The sequence below is a fragment of the Bubalus kerabau genome, chromosome X (assembly GCF_029407905.1).
Source record: "Bubalus kerabau isolate K-KA32 ecotype Philippines breed swamp buffalo chromosome X, PCC_UOA_SB_1v2, whole genome shotgun sequence".
NCBI classification, from domain to species: Eukaryota; Metazoa; Chordata; class Mammalia; order Artiodactyla; family Bovidae; genus Bubalus; species Bubalus kerabau.
The window spans coordinates 89,479,811-89,500,132 of NC_073647.1; the positions used below are offsets into that span (position 1 = coordinate 89,479,811).

Below are 20,322 nucleotides of genomic sequence, written 5' to 3' on the forward strand. Positions count from 1 at the left end.
GCCACCCCCCCACCCCAGTTATTAATACCTGGGGTTCAGTTCTGTTCAGTTGCTCAGTCGTGTCGGGCTCTTTGTGACCTCATAAACTGCAGCACGCCAGGCCACCCTGCCCATCTCCAACTCCGGGAGTCCACCCAAACCCATGTCCATCGAGTTGGTGATGCCATCCAGCCATCTCATCCTCTGTTGTCCCTTATCCTACTGCCCTCAATATTTCCCAGCATCAGGGTCTTTTCCAACAAGTCAGCTCTTTGCATCAAGTGGCCAAAATATTGGAGTTTCAGCTTCAACATCAGTCCTTCCAATGAACACCCAGGACTGGTCTCCTTTAGGATGCACTGGTTGGATCTCCTTGCACTCCAAGGGACTCTCAAGAGTCTTCTCCAACACCACAGTTCAAAAGCATCAATTCTTCAGTGCTCAGCTTTCTTTATAGTCCAACTCTCACATCCATACATGACCACTGGAAAAACCATAGCCTTGACTAGATGGGCCTTTGTTGGCAAAGTAATGTCTCTGCTTTTCAATATGCTGTCTAGGTTGGTCATAACTTTCCTTCCAAGGAGTAAGCGTCTTTTAATTTCATGGCTGCAGTCACCATCTGCAGTGATTTTGGAGGCCCCCAAAATAAAGTCTGCCACTGTTTCCACTGTTTTCCCATCTATTTGACATGAAGTGATGGGACAGATGCCATGATCTTAGTTTTCTGAATGTTGAGCTTTAAGCCAACTTTTTCACTCTCCTTTTTAACTTTCATCAAGAGGCTCGTTAGTTCTTCTTCACTTTCTGGCATAAGGGTGGTGTCATCTGCATATCCGAGGTTACTGATATTTCTCCTGGCAATCTTGATTCCATCTTGTGCTTCCTCCAGCCCAGCATTTCTCATGATGTACTCTGCATGTAAGTTAAATAAGCAGGGTGACAATATACAGCCTTGATGTACTCCTTTTCCTATTTGGAACTAGTCTGTTGTTCCATGTCCAGTTCTAACTTTTACTTCCTAACCTGTATACAGATTTCTCAAGAGGCAGGTCAGGTGGTCTGGTATTCCCATCTCTTTCAGAGTTTTCCACAGTTTATTGTGATCCACATGGTCAAAGGCTTTGGCATAGTCAATAAAACAGAAATAGATGTTTTTCTGGAACTTTCTCGTTTTTTTGATGATCCAGCGGATGTTGGCAATTTGATTTCTGGTTCCTCTGCCTTTCCTAATACCAGCTTGAACATCTAGAAGTTCATGATTCATTTATTGCTGAAGCCTGGCGTGCAGAATTTTAAGCATTACTTTACTAGCGTGTGAGATGAGTGCAATTGTGTGGTAGTTTGAGCATTCTTTGGCGTTGCCTTTCTTTGGGATTGGAATGAAAACGGACCTTTTCCAGTCCTGTGGCCACTGATGAGTTTTCCAAATTTGCTGGCATATTGAGTGCAGCACTTTCAGAGCGTCATCTTTCAGGATTTGAAATAGCTCAACTGGAATTCCATCACCTCCACTAGCTTTGTTCATAGTGATGCTTCCTAAGGCCCACTTGACGTCCCATTCCAAGATGTCTGGCTCTAGGTGAGTGATCACACCATCGTGATTACCTGGGTCAAGAAGATATTTTTTGTACAGTTCTTCTGTGTATTCTTGCCACCTCTTCTTAATATCTTCTGCTTCTGTTAGGTCCCTACCATTTCTGCCCTTTATTGAGCCTATAATTAGGATGGGAGATTGTGTGGGGACCTCTGGGCACCTTCAGTCCTGATTGTCTTGAGAGTCCAAACCTTGAAACCTATGCCTCTGGGGGCAGTCTGTCCTCCAGTGTGGTCCCTGGCAGACCGGACATGGAGCCGGGGGCGGCTTAGATGCCTGAGGGCACTCCTGCTTGAGGTGCCCCTCCTTTCCATAGTAATAGCAAGCCCATCCTTTTTCACCTGGGTCTCTCTAGGCATTTTTCTCAGGCTGTTTAAGAACGGTTCTGACAGCCATTACAGGGGCTTCCACCTGTTCCTTTGTCTTTTTCTGCCTTTCTTTCTTTTCTTCATATTCCCTACCATAATAGACTGTTTGAGCCAATTGCAATAGATTATCTAAAGGCTGAATTGGTCCATACGCCTGTTTTAATAGCTTACGGAGGATATCTGGAGCTGATTGAGTGAGAAATCTATCTTTTAAGATCACTCTCCCCTCTTCACTTTCAGGATCAATCTCAGTGAATCTGCGAAGGACTTCTCTCATTCTATCTAGGAATTTATCAGGAGCTTCCTTCTCCTCCTGTTCTATGTTTGCCAATTTGGGATAGTTTAAAGTCTTAGCATGTGCTTGCCTGAGTCCTTCAAGAATATAACTGACAAAATGACTCTGATCCCATCTTCCTTTAGCTGTGTTATAGTCCCAATCTGGTTCTATAGTTGGGACCACCTGAATTCCAGTGGGGAGGGTGGCTATCTCATCCTCCCTCTTCCTTACTGATTCATTACTAAGCCTTTCATCTCCATAAGCAACAGCTTTCCCCAAAACTCAAGTTTTTGAGTTAAGAGTCAGCATTTGTCCCAAGATATACATCACATCCTTCCAAGTAAGGTCATAAAGCAGAATAATACCTTTAAAAGCTCTAATATATTTTTCTGGGTCCTCTAAATAGTCTCCCAGATCCTCCTTGATTCTTTGTATTTCTTGATAAGAAAAGGGCTTATTAACTCTTATAGACTGATTATTTCTTCTGGTGGGTGCTTCATGAAGAGGCAACAGCTTGTGTAGCTGTTCCTCAGCCTCTCTGGCTGCTCTGTGCATATGATCCCAGGGATAGATTAGAGAAACCTGCTTTTTTGATCTCTTTGTCTCCTGTCTTCCATCTCATCTCTTACTTCGATGGTCTGAGTTTCTATTGAAACCATAGTAGTCTGAGGTCGTGTTAATACAGGGGTTGTTTGGACCTCTACTTGGGCAGTTTGAATCTCAGTTTGGGTTTCTACTGAGACCAAGGCGACCCTTCTTGAGGGGGGAGGGTGGTTTCTCTGACTTGCAGTTTGCTCAGTTTGGAGCCCCAGGTACGACGACAGAGTAGGAGGACAGGAGGGAGCTGAAGGTTTCACACTCAAATCTATACCCTTAGGACATAAGTCTGGCATACCTCCAAGAGAGAAAAAGGGCAACACATATGCTACTTCTAGCCATTTTCCTTGTTTTCTACAGAACTTGCCTAATTGTAAAATAATAATAATTGAGATCCTTCAACAGGTCAGCATTCCCCATCTTCTAAACGATACTGTGGCCATTCAGTATCACAGAAGAAGATCAGGAGTGCCTTCTTTAAGCTCCGGGGATCAAATCTATCCCAGTTTTTCAGAATACAGTTCAAAGGAGTGAGGCTGGAATTGTTAGCTCCCATCTGTAAGAAGGGACTTCCCTGGTGGCTCAGATGTAAAGTGTCTGCCTACAATGTGGGAGACCCAGGTTTGATCCCTGGGTCAGGAAGATCCTCTGGAGAAGGAAATGGCAACCCACTCCAGTATTCTTGCCTGGAAAATCCCATGGACAGAAGAGCCTGGTAGTCTACAATCCATGGGGTCGCAAAGAGTCGGACATGACTGAGCGACTAAACTTTCACTTTCACTTTCATTTGTAAGAGAGAAAAAAAGCAACAAGTGCCATCTTTCTACTGGAGGTGTCCCTCCCTGCTCTAGATGGGGGTGTAGACAGCCTTTACACTGAAGCTTTCCTTCTCTGGTCGGACTTAGTCTGTCCCTTACTGATGCAGGTACTGTACTCGTCCCTCCTGGTTCTACCACTGAGATGGGGTGGAGATGCACCAGGGGTAGACCTGATGGCATCCCAGACTGATGTCCAGTTCTTCACCATTAAAACCTTGGTTGCCTCTGATGCTACCCGAGGTGCAATCAGAATAACTTTCTGGAATGCCTCCCAAGCTAAGACCACTGGGGGAAACATTCATCACCTGAGTGCCTGTGCACAACCCTGAGTATATTCCTGACCACAATAAAACGAGTATGAACATAAAACCGAGATGTTCCTTCCAAGTGTCACCACACCAGTATAGTGATAGCAAAGGATATGGTGAAAGGCTGGCCAGTGAGGAAAAAGTGATTTTTGTCCTCAAGTTATTAGGGCCAGTCCTTCCAGTTCATTCCCACAGATTCTACAAAAGGAATATCTAAGGAGTTGGGACAAAAGCCACTGGAAAGCCTCCTGTGGTCCACTAAGAGCTAGTGTTACCAAAGGAAGAAACCCATTGCACTTCCAACCTGAGTAATCTTTAACTTCAGGGAGCTAGAGCTCCATCTAACTTCTGAACTTTCAACTCCTAGTGAGGCTAGGCACTTCTTGACTACCAATCCAAGTTTGGGACCTAAGTAACAGTATACAGTAACAGCATAGATCACAAGTCCCTTGAAAGTCTATGATCTGACAGATAGGTTAGTAGTTCTAATTCCCAAGAAGTTATGAAATGGTCAAAGAGACCGGAAAGTTTGACTGAGAAAGGAGAGTTCAGTCCACACGCTTTGCCCATTTCTGATTGGTCCCCGAAGGAGACATTGGGTGCATCCTAGCATTGGCAGGTCAGTATAATCCCCTGACAGGTTTCTGCCATAAGCCATATGAGGTCACCGTGGAACTGCAGAGCAGGGCTCCTCACTTGCTTCACACAGGGCATGTCATTCATTCACACAAGCACGCTGTAGGGTTAGTAAAGTATAGCAGAAAATGTGTTCGCTAGGAGAACAAAGAACTAGAGCTCCAAGCATCCTTACCTTGTCCTGAAGAATCCCAGATGAGACCCCAACCTGAAAGGTTGTTGCTGAACCATGAAAGACCCTGGGATTCTTGGCCTCTGGAGGAGAAGAATTCAATCCGGGGCCAGAGACGAGGCTTGATCACTCAGAGCTTTTGTGTAATAGAGTTTTATTAAAGTATAAAAAGGACAGAGAAAGCTTCTGACATAGAGATCAGAAAGGGGCAGAAAGAGTGCCCCCTTGCTAGTGTTAGCAGTGGAGTTATATACCTTTTAATTAGTTATTATAATGAATCAAAAGAATGTCTGGAGGTTGTAAAGACCTTGCTAGACCCACTCCCATAATTTACATTTTAAGATAATAGGATTAGCCAGAAGGTATTTTCCAGAAACTGTCCTCAAGCAGGATACATTATTGTTATATTCAGTTCAGTTCAGTTCACTTCAGTTGCTCAGTCGTGTCCGACTCTTTGTGACCCCACAGACTGCAGCATGCCAGGTCTCCCTGTCCATCACCAATTCCCAGAGCTTGTTCAAACTCATGTCCATCGAGTCAGTGATGCCGTCCAACCATTTCATCCTCTGGCATCCCCTTCTCCTCCTGCCTTCAATCTTTCCCAGCATCAGGGTCTTATCAAATGAGTCAGTTCTTCACATCAGGTGGCCAAAGTATTGGAGTTTCAGCTTCAACATCAGTCCTTCCAATGAACATTCAGAACTGATAATCTTTAGAATCGACTGGTTGGATCTCCTTGCAGTCCAAGGGACTCTCAAGAGTCTTCTTAAACACCACAGTTCAAAAGCATCAATTCTTTGGCATTTAGCTTTCTATATAGTCCAACTCTCACATCCATACATGACCACTGGAAAAACCATAGCCTTGACTAGATGGACCTTTGTTGGCAAAGTAATGTCTCTGCTTTTTAATATGCTGTCTAGGTTGGTCATAACTTTCCTTCCAAGGAGTAAGGGTCTTTTAATTTCATGCTTGCAGTCACCATCTGCAGTGATTTTGGAGCCCCCCAAAATAAAGTCTGCCACTGTTTCCACTGTTTCTCCATCTTTTTGCCATGAAGCGATGGGAAGGATGCCATGATCTTAGTTTTCTGAATGTTGAACTTCAAGCCAACTTTTTCACTCTCCTCTTTCACTTTCATCAAGATGCTCTTTAGTTCCTCTTCGCTTTCTGCCATAAGGGTGGTGTCATCTGCATATCTGAGGTTATTGATATTTCTCCCGGCAATCTTGATTCCATCTTGTGCTTCCTCCAGCCCAGCGTTTCTCATGATGTACTCTGCATGTAAGTTAAATAAGCAGGGTGACAATATACAGCCTTGACATACTCCTTTTCCTATTTGGAACCAGTCTGTTGTTCCATGTCCAGTTCTAACTGTTGCTTCCTGACCTGCATACAGATTTCTCAAGAGTCAGGTCAGGTCGCCTGATATTCCCATCTCTTTCAGAATTTTCCACAGTTTATTGTGATCCACACAGTCAGAGGCTTTGGCATAGTCAATAAAGCAGAAATAGATGTTTTTCTGGAACTCTCTTGCTTTTTCTATGTTCCAGTGGATGTTGACAATTTGATCTCTGGTTTCTCTGCCTTTTCTAAAACCAGCTTGAACATCTGGAAGTTCATGGTTCACATATTGCTGAGGCCTGGCTTGGAGAATTTTGAGCATTACTTTGCTAGCTTGTGAGATGGGTGCAGTTGTACAGTAGTTTGAGCATTCTTTGGTATTGCCTTTCTTTGGGATTGGAATGAAAACTGACCTTTTCCAGTCCTGTGGCCACTGATGAGTTTTCCAAATTTGCTGCCATATTGAGTGTCCAGCACTTTCACAGCATCATCTTTTAGGATTTGAAATAGCTCAACTGGAATGCCATCACCTCCACTAGCTTTGTTCACAGTGATGCTTCCTAAGGCCCACTTGACTTCCCATTCCAGGATGTCTGGCTCTAGGTGAGTGATCACACCATCATGATTATCTGGGTTGTGAAGATCTTTTTTTGTGCAGTTCTTCTGTGTATTCTTGCCACCTCTTCTTAATATCTTCTGTTTCTGTTACGTCCCTACCATTTCTGTCCTTTATTGAGCCCATCTTTGAAGGAAATATTCCTTTGGTATCTCTAATTTTCTTGAAGAGCTCTCTAGTGTTTCCCATTCTATTGTTTTCCATTTCTTTGCACTGATCACTGAGGAAGTCTTTCTTATCTCTCCTTGCTATTCTTTGGAACTGTGCATTCAAATGGGTATATCTTTCTTTTTCTCCTTGTTCAAAAGAGGAAGTATTGGGACTTCTCTGGTGGTCTAGTGGTTAAGAATCCACCTTCCAATGTAGGGGATATGGGTTTGATCCCTGGTGGGGGAACTAAGATCCCACATGCCGTGGGGCAACTGAGCCCACGCTCACAACTAGAGAGCCCATGTGCTGCAACTAAGACCTGACAAAGCCAATAAATAAATAGATGTTTACAAAAGAGAAAGAACTATAATATGACACAATCCTCTTCCAGACAAGGAAAATTCAGGATAAGAGAACAATTTTCCTCCCCACTTCCACCTCTGCCCCAACCCCAGGTGATTTGTATCTTGAGTTTGAGAAATCTGCAAAAAGCCAGACTACCTTCCAGTCTCCCCATCCCCAACTCTAAGGTTCAGAGAGGAAAGACAATCTCTTTGGTTCAAATGAGCCCTCATCTTACCTTTCCAGTCAGTTTCCTGCAGTGACACTGAGCCACAAGTTTCCTTTGTCTCTGCTGTCATTCTTCTCCAGGTCTACCTGTAGTGGGGATGGGTAATGGACCATTTATTCTGGCTGTAACTTGCCATTAGTCAGCAGGTGATGACACCTTTGTGAAATGATCTGTTAGTTCTCTGAGAGGAATGGGACACTGTGGAATGTGGCTCTAAACCTGGCAGTCTGTGTTCCTTTTTAACCTCATGTATATGACTGTGAATGTGGGTATACTGGTGGCTGTGTATGTTTGGGGCTGGGTGTTGGAGGAGAAGTATGGACAGAGAGTATGATTGTATTGGTTTTTCCAGTACAAATGTGTGCTTATGTTTGTGTTTATGACAGGATGCAGAAGTGTTTGTATATGTCTGTGTAACAACAAGAGTTGTGGGTTTAAGGTGTGAAAAGGTAGGTGTAAATATGTGAATCTACAGGCAGCCCCTGCTAATTTGCACAAAGAATATATATGATGTTTGTGAAGCTGAGTTCATTTGAATCTGAAGTCACTTCCTTTTTTTTTTTTTTTAACCTGCTGCTGCTGCTGCTAAGTCGCTTCAGTCGTGTCCGACTCTGTGCGACTCCATAGATGGCAGCCCACCAGGCCCCCCCGTCCCTGGGATTCTCCAGGCAAGAACACTGGAGTGAGATGATTGTTTTAGTTCTACAGCCTGAGGGTACAATTCACCTCAGGAGATAGGAAAGCCAGTTGGGGTACACCGCTGAGGGCCCAGTTTCCTTAGAGCCTTGAGGATGTGGCTAATATTATGTAATTATGTAATTCTTACATAAACCAAGGAATAAAACAGAGTCTTAAGATCGGCTCTTTGCTTCCTGCCTGTGGCCTCTGGTTAGCAGGACCTCCTTCCCTGCTTTGCCTCTTTCTCCCTAAAACTATAAACTTTATCTTGTTTCTGCAAGGGATTTTCATCTCATAATTACACTCTGATTTCTGGGAAATGCAGCATTATTCACTGCATTTGAAGATTTAGAAAGGGACTAAAAGTTATTGCCTGCTCTCGGGGATGCTGGTGCCACAAATATAGGTGATAGAACCCTTGGCAAATTCTAAAAAAATGTTGAAGAGTACGAAGAGTGGAACAGAGTTAGCAAGGAAGTGTAGTTCACAGTCAGTAGTCACCTGAGCAAATCACTGGGAAGAAAGATACATTCTGAGGGGGTGGATTGTGATCCTAGCTCTCCCTCAACTCACTGTCTGGGGCTTTGGCCAAATTATTTCTCATCTGTGGGCCTCAGTTTTCCTAACTGTGAAAAGAGAGGGTTGGACTAGATCAGTCTTCTCAAACATTTATTTCTTAACTGAAGTAACCCAATAACAGAGGAGAGGGAGAATGAAATCCCCAGCATGGGTAGAAGAGAGGGGTGGATTGGATTATGCAAAGCAGCCTACTATAAAGTCAAAGTGTCCTAGAGGTTTCATGTTTCATTCTAAAAATGTGTTCAAGATTTTCATTTGCTATGATGATATAGCCATATTTGTTTTGATATAGAAATGTTTTAAGTTTCTTATATTCAAGTAAAATTGACATTCTAAGAACATGCTATGTTTAACCTGTAACTTTGTGGACCCTCTTGCCACACTGCCATGGACCCCCCAGGGGTATGCATACCCCAGTTTAAAAGTTTGGGAGTAAATGATTAAGATTCCTTTCTGCTCTAACACTGGTTCAATGACCTAGGAATACCTGTGGTATCTTTGGTAACTGCTCTTCAGGATGCTACAGGTTTTTTTTTTTTTTTTTTTTAATGGCTCCATCTTAGTACTCCATTTGCTAGCCAGTTATCCAAAAAGAATGGAAACCTCTGATTTTGTTTCTGGAACAGGCGTCTCCACTGTTTCTTTGCTGAGCCCCCAGTACAAGCCCAGGCTTATTTTAAGTTGTCCTGGGGATTCTTATGGCACTACTGTGGAGCTTAGACTAACTTTCATGAAGCAACAGGGGTTAAGAGTTTGGTGAGGTAAGTACTAAACTGTGTGGTGTAGATTTTAAGTGCAGCATGACATTGAGAAGTAGATAAATATGCTTCCTGGAGGAGTTTGAAAAATGAGCATAGTTCAGATAAATGGCGTAGAGGAAGAGGGGCAATCCAGCTGGGAGGAGGGTAAGAGTTAAGGTCTAGAAGTTGTCAGGATCATAGCCTGGGACTTGCTCAGTGGCGGGAAGCACAGAAAGCTGAAATGGGGTCTTTCTCCCCTTTGGGATGAATCATTATCTACTTATCAGTTCACTGTCTTTTTTTCTTATTTTTTTAAATTATGAAAGTATGATAACACACTTATAGAAGACTTAGAAAATACAGAACAAAGTTACATATAGTTCTACTATATATTACAATTATTTTTAAGTAGATAAATTAAGATTTTTAATTGGTGTTTTAACATCAAACTCTCAAAAATTAATAGAATAAATAGACAAAAAAGTAGAAGGATATAATAGACCTGAAAAGCACTAAAAACCAATTCAACATAATTAAAATTTATACAATTTTCACACAACAGCAGAATACAAATTCATTCAAGTTCCCATAGACTATAAACTAGGAGATACTGGAACATAGCCAGAGACATAAAACAAGGAGCAAAAATTTCATGGTCTAAAGATATTGAAATCATACAGAGTTTGTTCTCTTTTCACTGTACAATTATGTTAGAAATCAATAGAAATCAAGTGCAATGTGATATTTACCAAGAAAGATCTTTGATTTAGCCATTGAAAGCCTCAATAAATGTAGAAGAATGAAAAAACACAGAGGGTGATTATAGAGAAGAAAGCATTTAAGTGAGAAATTAATATCAAAATAAGAAATTAATATCAAAGATACTTTAAACAAAACCCTATGTATTTTGAAATTAAATGTCCACTTTTAAATGATGTGTGTATCTAAGAAACCATAAAAAGGAAAATTATAAAATATTTGTAACAGAATAAAAATGAAAAGAGAATTTATCAGAATTTGTTGCATGCAGCTGAAGTTGCTCAGTGCAACTAAATATAATGTCAAATCTTTAATAAGATATGAAAATGAATAATGGACACTAGCATAAAATTTTGTGAAATTTGAACAAAATCTATAGTTAATGCTGTATCACATGTTAATTTCCTATTTTTTTTAACCATATAATATTTCTTTATATTTTCAGAATTGGATTAGAAGTTTCAAGCCTCATTCAAATTTTTAAAAATCATTAAGATAATAAGCTTTCTAGACTTTTAGCAGTAATACTAGATACCAGAATAAATGGAACTATATAAAAGTTCTGAGTGGATATAAGTTAGAAATCTAGCATTCTATTAATACTTAATGAAACTGTCTTTTTTTTTAAAGGAAGTTGTGACTAGGGCTGAACCTCCTCTCCTTCAGGGAGTAGGAAATCCCTGGGAAAAAAACCAAAACAACCTTCCAAAAGGGATCTGTGGGAGAGAGTGAAGGATAAAAAGAAATCTAAATGACCTCATATATTGTCATCCCATCCAATCTGTGATTAAATGTATATTTATAATGTTCTGTAAAACATTAGATTTCTGGTCTTTGGGGTGCATGTTACTTCTTCTGTTCTTTTTTTAAAAATTTAGTGGTAAAAATTTACTTTAAGGGGGCCTGGATAGTACCTGCACAGCATCTATGGTTCAGGGCAGCCTAGAGTATTGGGGAGCTTCCAGCTCCTGTCTGCAACACCTCAGAGCAGAGGGTGAGGGCTGGAGTGAAGGAACCTGACTAGGATGTGCTGGTGGCTGGAGATGGTGATGCCAGCACTACCTCAAAGCCTAAGGAGAAATACACCCAAGGGGAGCAGAGTTGGTGGCAAGTGGATGTTTCAACAGTAGGTCCAGGTAGAATGAGGTTTTAGGCCAGTGGTCACAGGACCAGGGAGCCAGGCAGCAGGCAGTCACAGGTGGTCCTACAAGGGGCAGAGGCAGCATCCTGGGAGTCTGGTGACAGGCTTCAGATAAGTGTCTAGGAGAAGAGCTGGTGTCAAGTAAGTATAGTTGCAAGTGGCAGGGTCACATTACCAATAGGTTCAAAATCCAGAAAAAATAAAAATATTAACATGACTAGCAGAAATAAGGAGGTAAAGGAAAATAAAATAAGCAGAAATGAATAAGTGCTGATTTTTTAAAAAGTACTTTATTGAGGCATGATTGACATGCAAAAACCTGTACAAATTTAGATATATATGATTTGATGTGTCTGGAGATAAATATATATACCCATGAAACCAATACAATCTATGCAATAAACCTATCCATCACCTGCAATAATGTCTTCCTATCCTCTTGATTATTATTATTCTTGCTATTAAGAATACTTAACATAAGATCTACCATCTTAACAAAAATTTAAGTACACAATATAGTATTATTAACCATAGGTGCTACCCTGTAGAGTTGTCCTCTAGGACTTATTCATCTAGCATAACTGAGTGTGGATTTCTTAATCTTTCCTACTAGGGAGCCAATTTATAACATCTAAAATTGAAATATATAAATTTTAAAATTTCAAAGGACTCCAATTCTCAGAAAGGCCCTAGGTTGGGTAGGCATTGAAGGGATTGGCAAGAAAGCCTGCTCTTTCCTAAGTGCTGGAAGAATTTGGGCCTCTGATATAGAGGGAATACGACAGGAGCCCAATTGCAGGAACTGGGTACAAGGCAGAAACCTGTACAAGATCCCTGTTACTGAAACTGAAAATATGAGATCAGAGTAGGGCCAGATGCCACTCACTTGAGCTGGTAAGGTATGGATGGAGATATATTTCCCTCCTGATTCAGGGCAGAATGAATCCCAGAGTCCAGGCTTTGTAGAAATGGGGAGGGAGGAAATCTATCAGTTGGGGCTAGGTGGCCCTAAAAGGGCCATGGAGCTGGCCAGTGTGACCCATACTGCTGCTCAAAATCTCTGCTACATGATCCAAAGGCATATATTTCTTCTAAGCCCCCTGCCCCGGCCCCCGTCAACACCACTCCAAGAATGGAGCACCAAATTGTCCTTTCAGGGCGTTAACTTCACTGGCTCTTTCCTGTCTGGACCTCCCTAAACCCAGGCCTTTCTTGATTAGCATCTCAGGCCCACAGTGGAGGATGAGGTCACCCTGGTGTGAGATGAAATGACAGTATCATGACTTGGCTGGCCATAAAACAACTGCTTTTAAAGCTAAATTTTGTAATCTCAAAGTTTACCCAAGGGGTTGTGTAATTCAAAGCAATGACCATGAAGCTATTTGTAAAATTCTGACTTTCTTATGAACCAAGTGTGGATCAGGGGATGGTTATGGTGGTGTGGGAGTGGAAGAGCTGAGAGCTGAGGGAGGCAAGCAAGGCCCAGATAGTTCAAGGTTGAGACCAACACTCATGGTTTCCCCTAATGTGACAGGGGTCTCCTCTTCTGCAGATATAAAAAAAGTTTTGTCTTTTCAAGTGCGTTGAAGATTTCCAAAGCAGAGGGTGCTTAACCTACTGGCCCCAACCTGGAAAAAAGTAGTAAGAGTAAGAGAAAATCCCAGCAGAAATTGCTCAGCCTCCTAAACCATAACTGGGGCCAGCTGGCTGCCTGCATGGGGCAGGATGACTTGCCCTCCAGCAAGGTTTTGGGGCTGGGCCATCCTGGGGGCTGACAGTCTTAAAATTAGATACACATGATAACTGGTGAGTTTCAGGCTTTCTCTGAGTCCAGGAGTGAATATGTGGAAGGTGTGATATATCAGGTAAAGCATTAGTAAGCAGTGGAATGCGCTGGATGTAGAATCAGACAGATTTGAGTTTGACTCTTGGTTCTATCACTGACTTGTGGCTTTAGGCAAGGCAGTGAGTCTTCTCCAATTTTGTCTCTTTTTTTCTTTTCCCTTGGCTGTACCTGTGCAGCTTGTGGGATCTTAATTCTCCCACCAGGGGTCGAACCCGGGCCGCCAGCTGTGGAATTGTAGAGTCTTAACCACTGGACCACCAGAGAATTCCTTCCAATTCTGTCTCTTGCTGTAAAATTGAAACAATAACTGAATCTACCTCTTAGACAATATCAAGTCTAAAATATAACTAGATATATTTGTCTGAAGATCTCACAGTGAGTAACACAGTTATACAGGCTTATGTATGCCAGGGACTGTGTGGTTCTTCATAAATAGATCTTTTGATTCTTTTTTAATAAACTTTTTATTTTGTTTTGGGGTATAGCTGATTAACAATGTTGTGATAGTTCCAGGTGAACAGTGAAGGGACTCAACCATGCATATACATGTATCCCTTCTCCCCCAAACTTCCCTCTCTTCCAGGTTGCCACACAAACTGAGCAGAGTTCCATGTGTGATACAGTACGTCCTTGTTGGTTATCCATTTTAAATATAGCAGAGTGTACGTGTCCATTCCAAACTCCCTAACTATTCCTACCCCTTGTCCTTCCCCCTAGCATACATAAATTCATCTACTAAGTCTGTGAGTCTTTTACTGTTTTGTAAGTTAAGTTCATTTGTATCATTTCTTTTTAGATTCCACATATAAGGTATGTCATATTATATTTCTCCTTCTCTGTCTGACTTGCTTAACTCAGTATGACAATCTCTAGGTCCCTTTTGATTCTTTTTTATTTCCATGATTGCTCACTATAGTGTCTTTTTAAAAAATTTAGCTCTTGGAATTGGTTTCTTTTTAAAAAAAATAATTTTATTTATTTATTTTTGGCTGTGCTAGGTCTTCATTGCCAGGTGGGCTTTTCTTTAGTTGTGCCAAGTGTGGGCTACTCTCTAGTTGTGGTGTGCCAGCTTCTCATTTCACTGTTTTCTCTTGTTACAGAGCACAAGCTCTAGAGCACCGGCTCAGTAGTTGTGGCACACAAACTCTCTCATGGCTCTGCGCCATGTGGGATCTTCCTGGATCAGAGATTGAACCTGTGTCTCCTGCATTGGCAGGCGGATTCTTTACCATGGAGCCACCAGGGAAGCCCAAAATTGGCTTCTTTTTTTTTTAAAAAAATTTTGTTTTTAGTATTTATTTGGCTGTACCAGGTGTTAGTTGCACCTCACAGGATCTTTGATCAAAGGCATTTTGTGTGGCAAGGGTCTTTAGTTGCAGCACTTAAGATTTTTTTTTTTAGTTGTGGTATGCAAACTCTTAATTGTAACATGTAGGATCTAGTTCCCCAACCAGGGATGGAACCCAGGCCCCCTGCATTGGGAGGGTGAAGTCTTAGCCACTAGACCACTAAGAAAGTCCCTATAGCAAAGTTTTTGAGAGGTGGGTTAGAGTGACTTTGCAGTAATGGAGGACTCTTTTACAAATGCAAGTTTCTTCCTTGTTTTTCCATTCTATTCACCCATTATATTTTCAAAGAATGAGAAGCAGCATGGTGTGGAGCAGAAAGAGTTGGACAAATGGGGCTTGAACCCCAACTATGTCACTTATAGGCCATAGAACCCCAGATAAGTCATGTTAATGTCTCTAAACTTCAGTTTCCTTGAAGGATTTTTTTTTTTGAAAAATCAAAAGAGATAATGGGTATAACATGCCTGGCACTTAAATATACAGAGAAGTTTTTATTCTATCAATCCTTGTTCAGAAATTTTAGATTTTTAAAATGTGCAGGTTAGCTAAGACTGTGCAAGGCTTATTGTTATTGTTGAGTCGCTTAGTCATGTCTGACTTTGTGGCCCCATGGACTGCAGCACACCAGGCTTCCCTGTCCTTCACTATCTCCTGGATCTTGCTCAAACTCATGTCCATTGAGTCAGTGATGCCATCCAACTATCTCATCCTCTGTCATACCCTTCTCCTCTTGCCCTCAATCTTTTTCAGCATCAGGGTCTTTTCCAATGAGGTGGCTCTTTGCATCAGGTGGCCAAAGTATTGAAGCTTCAGTTTCAGCATCAGTCCTTCCAGTGAGTATTCAGGGCTGATTTCCTTTAGGATGGACTGGTTTGATCTCCTTGCAGTCCAAGAGACTCTCAAGAGTCTTCTCCAGCACCACAATTTGAAAGCATCATTTCTTCAATGCTCAGCCTTCTTTATGGTCCAACTCTCACATCCGTACATGACTACAGGAAAAACCATAGTTTTGACTATATGGACCTTTGTTGTCAAAGTGATATCTCTGTACATCAGTGTCTCTTTTGCTGTCTCGTACACAGGGTTATTGTTACCATCTTTCTAAATTCCATATATATGCATTAGTATACTGTATTGGTGTTTTTCTTTCTGGCTTACTTCACTCTGTATAATAGGCTCCAGTTTCATCCACCTCATTAGAACTGATTCTAATACAGTTATGTAAAGTTTAAAAATAAAATAAAATTAAAAAAAAAGTGATATCTCTGCTTTTTAATACACTGTCTAGGTTTGGCAAGGCTTATTAGTACTTCATGATTTCGAGGATTTGAAATGTTGATTTTTCAAGAAGATCCACTTTGAGAAATTATGCCACAGAAAAGAGCCTCCCAATGAAGACCCAGACTCAAAAGTTGCAGGTCTCCTCATCTGACATCTAGATACCTTAGTTGCTCATGTGATAAAGATTGCTGTTTGCTACTGAATTCAATATCTTCCCTTCAGAATTTTTGTGGCTCGTGGCTTTTTTCAGAGCTGTATGAAGATCTCCATAAAGCTCTGAAAAAACCCAAGAGGCACCATAAGGGCTCTTCTTTGCATTGTTAAGGTTCTGTGGTGAACTGACCTCAACAAATTTGGTACTGTACAACTTTTAGTTTTATGAGTATGTCTTGGTAGTTACAAACAGTTGGAAAAAAGTGAAGGGTTTAGCTACCTCCCCACAACCTTGCTGCCAGTTTAGAATAAAAGCAAGTGTCACACCAAAATCTGCCACACATATAAACATTTATTAGCAGGCAGGTACAAAACAGTCATAAAACCTGTTCTAGAAGCTCACTGATATTCAGATCTCTGTCCTTTTTTGTTACTCTTGCATGAAATGTTCACCTGAGGCAAATGTAATAATATTCCAGCCATAGATTCAATTAAACTTTTATTGGATTCAGGGAACTAAGAATTATCTGGAAACATCAGCAGGACTCAGGACCCTTTAAGAATCAATTCAAGAGTACCCTCCCTAAAATGTAGAGACTACTAGATTTTAATACCCTGTTCAAGGTAAAATATTCTAGTCTGTCCATATATTTTGAATACCACTAATCTCACCAATAGCCCATTTTAATAAGCATCATATTAATTAACTTGTCTCTGTTTTCTCCAATGAAAATTTATTTCTAAAACTTTTTATGCTAATTATCATAGCCTCTGGTATTATTAGAAAATAATGATAGTTGAAGCTGGTAGCTGTAGTAGCCATCTCTGGAGTGTGCTTTTGAGTGAGAGGTCTTGATATACACTCTACATAAAGTGTATATTTAAACTAATCATGCAGAACATCACACTGTCTCTGCTTTAATATTTTAAAGTAAATTATAGACATCATAGCAGGTGTCTCATTCTGATGATCCTGGAATCAATAGAAGATGAAGAAGCAGAAAGTCTTTAGGGTTTCAATATGAGTGAAAGGAGAGAAATATGAAATCAGTACCACAAAGACTGCTGGAGTATATCTTCCTCAAGACAACTCGAGAAATCAAGCTCTTGCTTTTGACTTTCCAGAGGCTCCTTGGCTTCTGCTGGGTTTTTTCTTCCCCAAAAGGCAACTGTAGCTCAATATATGGAGAGTTTCTAGAATATTAAGCACTCAATAGTTGGACTCTGCTGGTATTAAAGATTTATTACCTCTGAGGCTTTTCCTCTAGAGAGTGGAGTCTGATCTGGGTGGAACCCCCAAATGCCAAAAGTCTTGTGGTGACAATTGCTGGTGGTTGATTGCTAAAGAACAGTGCTGTGTACTTTTCAACTAAAAGAGGGAGCCATGTGCTTAAGTGTAGTTCAAGGCATGTCTTCAAGGCAGGAAGAATTCCACTTAGGCCCATGCCCTCAGCTTCTATAGTTCTTTCACTGTGCTGAAATGCCAGCCCCAGGACCTCTTCTTCAGTATATTAAGCCACTGGCAGATTTCCATGACTTAAAAGTGAGTGCAAGATAAAAAGGAATGAGCTATCCAACACACAACAACTTGGATAAATCTCAAGGGAATTAGGCTGAGTAAAAAAAAGTCATTCACCAATGGTTGCATACTGTATAATTCCATTTATATAGCATTCTTGAAATGACAAAGTTGTAAAAATAGAGAATAGGTTAGTGGTGGCCAGGGTTTAGAGAAGGAAGGGGGAGTGAGGTCAGTGAGAGGGATGAGGGCTACCTGAGGGATTCTTGTGGTGATGGAACCATTCAGTGTCTTGACTGTGGTGGTGGATACATGAACCTACACAGGTGATAAAATAGCATAGAATGAAACACACATACAAATAAATACAAATAAAACTGGAGAAATCTGAAAAAGATGGGTAGATTGTACCAATGTCAATGTTCTGCTTGTGATATGGTTCTACAGTTTTACGGGATGCTACTGTTGAGGGGAAACTGGGTAAAGTGTACAAAAGATCTCTTTGTTTTATTTCTTACTACTATACATGAATTTACAATTATCTCAAAATAAAAATTTAATTTAAAAAGTGGGCAATTTGTGGCAATCACTGGGCATATACTAAAACACAGTGAATCATACACTTTAAATAGGTGAACTGTATGATATGTGAAGTATATCTCAGTAAAGCTGGTAAAGTGGATGCAGCATTTTCAGAGAAGCTGACTAAGAAATCCAAGGTAAATTACTGGCCCACAAAGGATGACCCTAATGGTGGAATTGTTATTTGCTCAAGAAGACTACAAGCCTCTGCCTTCCCCCAGGCTTTTCTAGTCCCCCTGCCCCGAGCCATTCTTGAATGGGCGACTTCAGCTGCCCCAGCCCTCTGATGACTGGAGTGAGCCACAAGAAAGACCCAAGTACCTTGAAGCCCTCTTATGACAGCCATTCTTTATTTCCCACTGTGTGGCTCAGTTCATTTGCCTGGGTTCTGGCTCTCTGTTTGGACTAAGGCCCGCTTTGGACCTTAGTTTGGGACCTTAATTCCCTACCTGGCTCTGGTCAAGTTCTTCCTCTGGAGGTTGAATGCTTTTTTCCTGTCCTCTCTTACCAGTGGCTGAGGTTCAGCTGTGAATGAACTCACTTCTACCATCTGTCTAATTTGGAGGATTGCTATCTGTTGCCTATTTCTCTAGCTGTGATTGGGAGGGGTGGCTCCTGAGCCTGCCTGCCCTCTGAGACACTACATTCTGCACCTAACAGACACCAGAGATCCACATGCCCTTTAGCCAAGTTGCGTTGTCCTGTTCCACTGCTTCCTCCCTCAGGGCCCAGCCTAAGTGGTCAGGATGGTGACTCCTAGTTCTCATCTCACCTGCTACTAATGTCTTCCTCCTTCCCACTGGTTGATATAGCATGTCTCACACCCAAACCCACTCAAGTGACAGTAAAGTGTAATCCTGTTATCCTGCCCTTTCTGCAAAGAGCATACCCAGAAACCATTGATACTAGCTGCTCTGGGTAAGATTCTAGTGCTAAAAACAACATCAACAGACAAATGTAGAGCAAGTGGAGCTATTTGGTCCAGCCTTCAGTCCAGCTACTGAAGAGCTACTCCGTGTATGTGTACAAGGTGCTGAAGCAAGTCCATCTGGACACCGGCATGTCGTCCAAGGCCATGGGAATCATGAACTCCTTCGTCAACCACATTTTCGAGCGCATCGCTGGCGAGGCATCATGCCTGGTGCATTACAACAAGCGCTCGACTATCACATCCAGGGAGATCCAGACTGCCGTGTGCTTGCTGCTACCTGGGGAGCTGGCCAAGCATGCCATGTCCGAGGGCACTAAGGCTGTCACCAAGTATACCAGCTCCAAGTAAATATAATATATCTAGCTGCTGTTAACGGAGAAGGCAGTGGCACCCCACTCCAGTACTCTTGCCTGGAAAATCCCATGGACGGAGGGCCTGGTGGGCTGTAGTCCATGGGGTCACTAAGAGTCGGACACGACTGAGCGACTTCACTTCACTTCACTTCACTCAGTCCAGCACTTTTCTTTCCGGGGAAGTCTCTGTGGAAAGCTACAAATCAGCTACAATGATTTGGCAAGACTATTCCAGGGAAGAGACTCATGTCCTGTTTGTGGTAGCTCCTTTTCTAAAGAGAGTCTGATCCTCTGAATCCCATCCCAAATGTCCTGCAATCACACCTCTGGGCTCCATCATTTCTTTCTTTTTTTTTTTACTTTACAATATTGTATTGGTTTTGCCATACATCAACATGAATCCACCATGGGTATACACGTGTTCCCCATCCTGAACCTCCCTCCCACCTCCCTCCCCATACCATCCCTCTGGGTCATCCCAGTGCAAGGCCCCGAGCATCCTGTATCCTGCATCGAACCTGGACTGGCGGTTCATTTCACATATGATAATATACATGTTTCAATGCCATTCTCCCAAATCATTCCACCCTCGCCCTCTCCCACAGAGTCCATAAGACTGTTCTATACATCTGTGTCTCTTTTGTTGTCTCATATACAGGGTTATTGTTACCATCTTTCTAAATTCCATATATATGAATTAGTATACTGTATTGGTATTTTTCTTTCTGGCTTACTTCACTCTGTGTAATAAGCTCCAGTTTCATCCACCTCATTAGAACTGATTCAAATGTATTCTTTTTAATGGCTGAGTAATACTCCATTGTGTATGTCTACCACAGCTTTCTTATCCATTTGTCTGATGATGGATCATTTCTGACAACGAGGCTGGGATTTACTTTAGCTGGGCTTAAGGAGTTTTATTTTATTTATTTTTAATTTTTAAAAACTTTTTATTTAAGTATAAGAAATAAACCCACA

General features: G+C 41.6%; 1 protein-coding gene across 1 annotated transcript; it reads left to right on the forward strand.

Moving 5' to 3' along the window:
- Nucleotides 1–17,439: 17,439 nt before the first annotated feature.
- On the forward strand, nucleotides 17,440–19,339 carry LOC129640093 (late histone H2B.L4-like). Its single transcript, XM_055565334.1, has 2 exons — nucleotides 17,440–17,502; nucleotides 19,022–19,339. Exons 1-2 carry the CDS (start codon nucleotides 17,440–17,442, stop codon nucleotides 19,337–19,339), a joined length of 381 nt encoding a protein of 126 aa, XP_055421309.1.
- The last annotated feature ends 983 nt before the right edge of the window (nucleotides 19,340–20,322 follow it).

What these genes read in the sequence shown, in the direction of transcription:
- LOC129640093 (XM_055565334.1), top strand. Translation starts at nt 17,440, where the DNA reads ATGCCAGCCCCAGGACCTCTTCTTCAGTATATTAAGCCACTGGCAGAT. An exon ending in CAGATTTCCATGACTTAAAA is followed by an intron (nt 17,503 to 19,021) that starts GTGAGTGCAAGA and finishes AGACAAATGTAG; the next exon opens with AGCAAGTGGAGCTATTTGGT.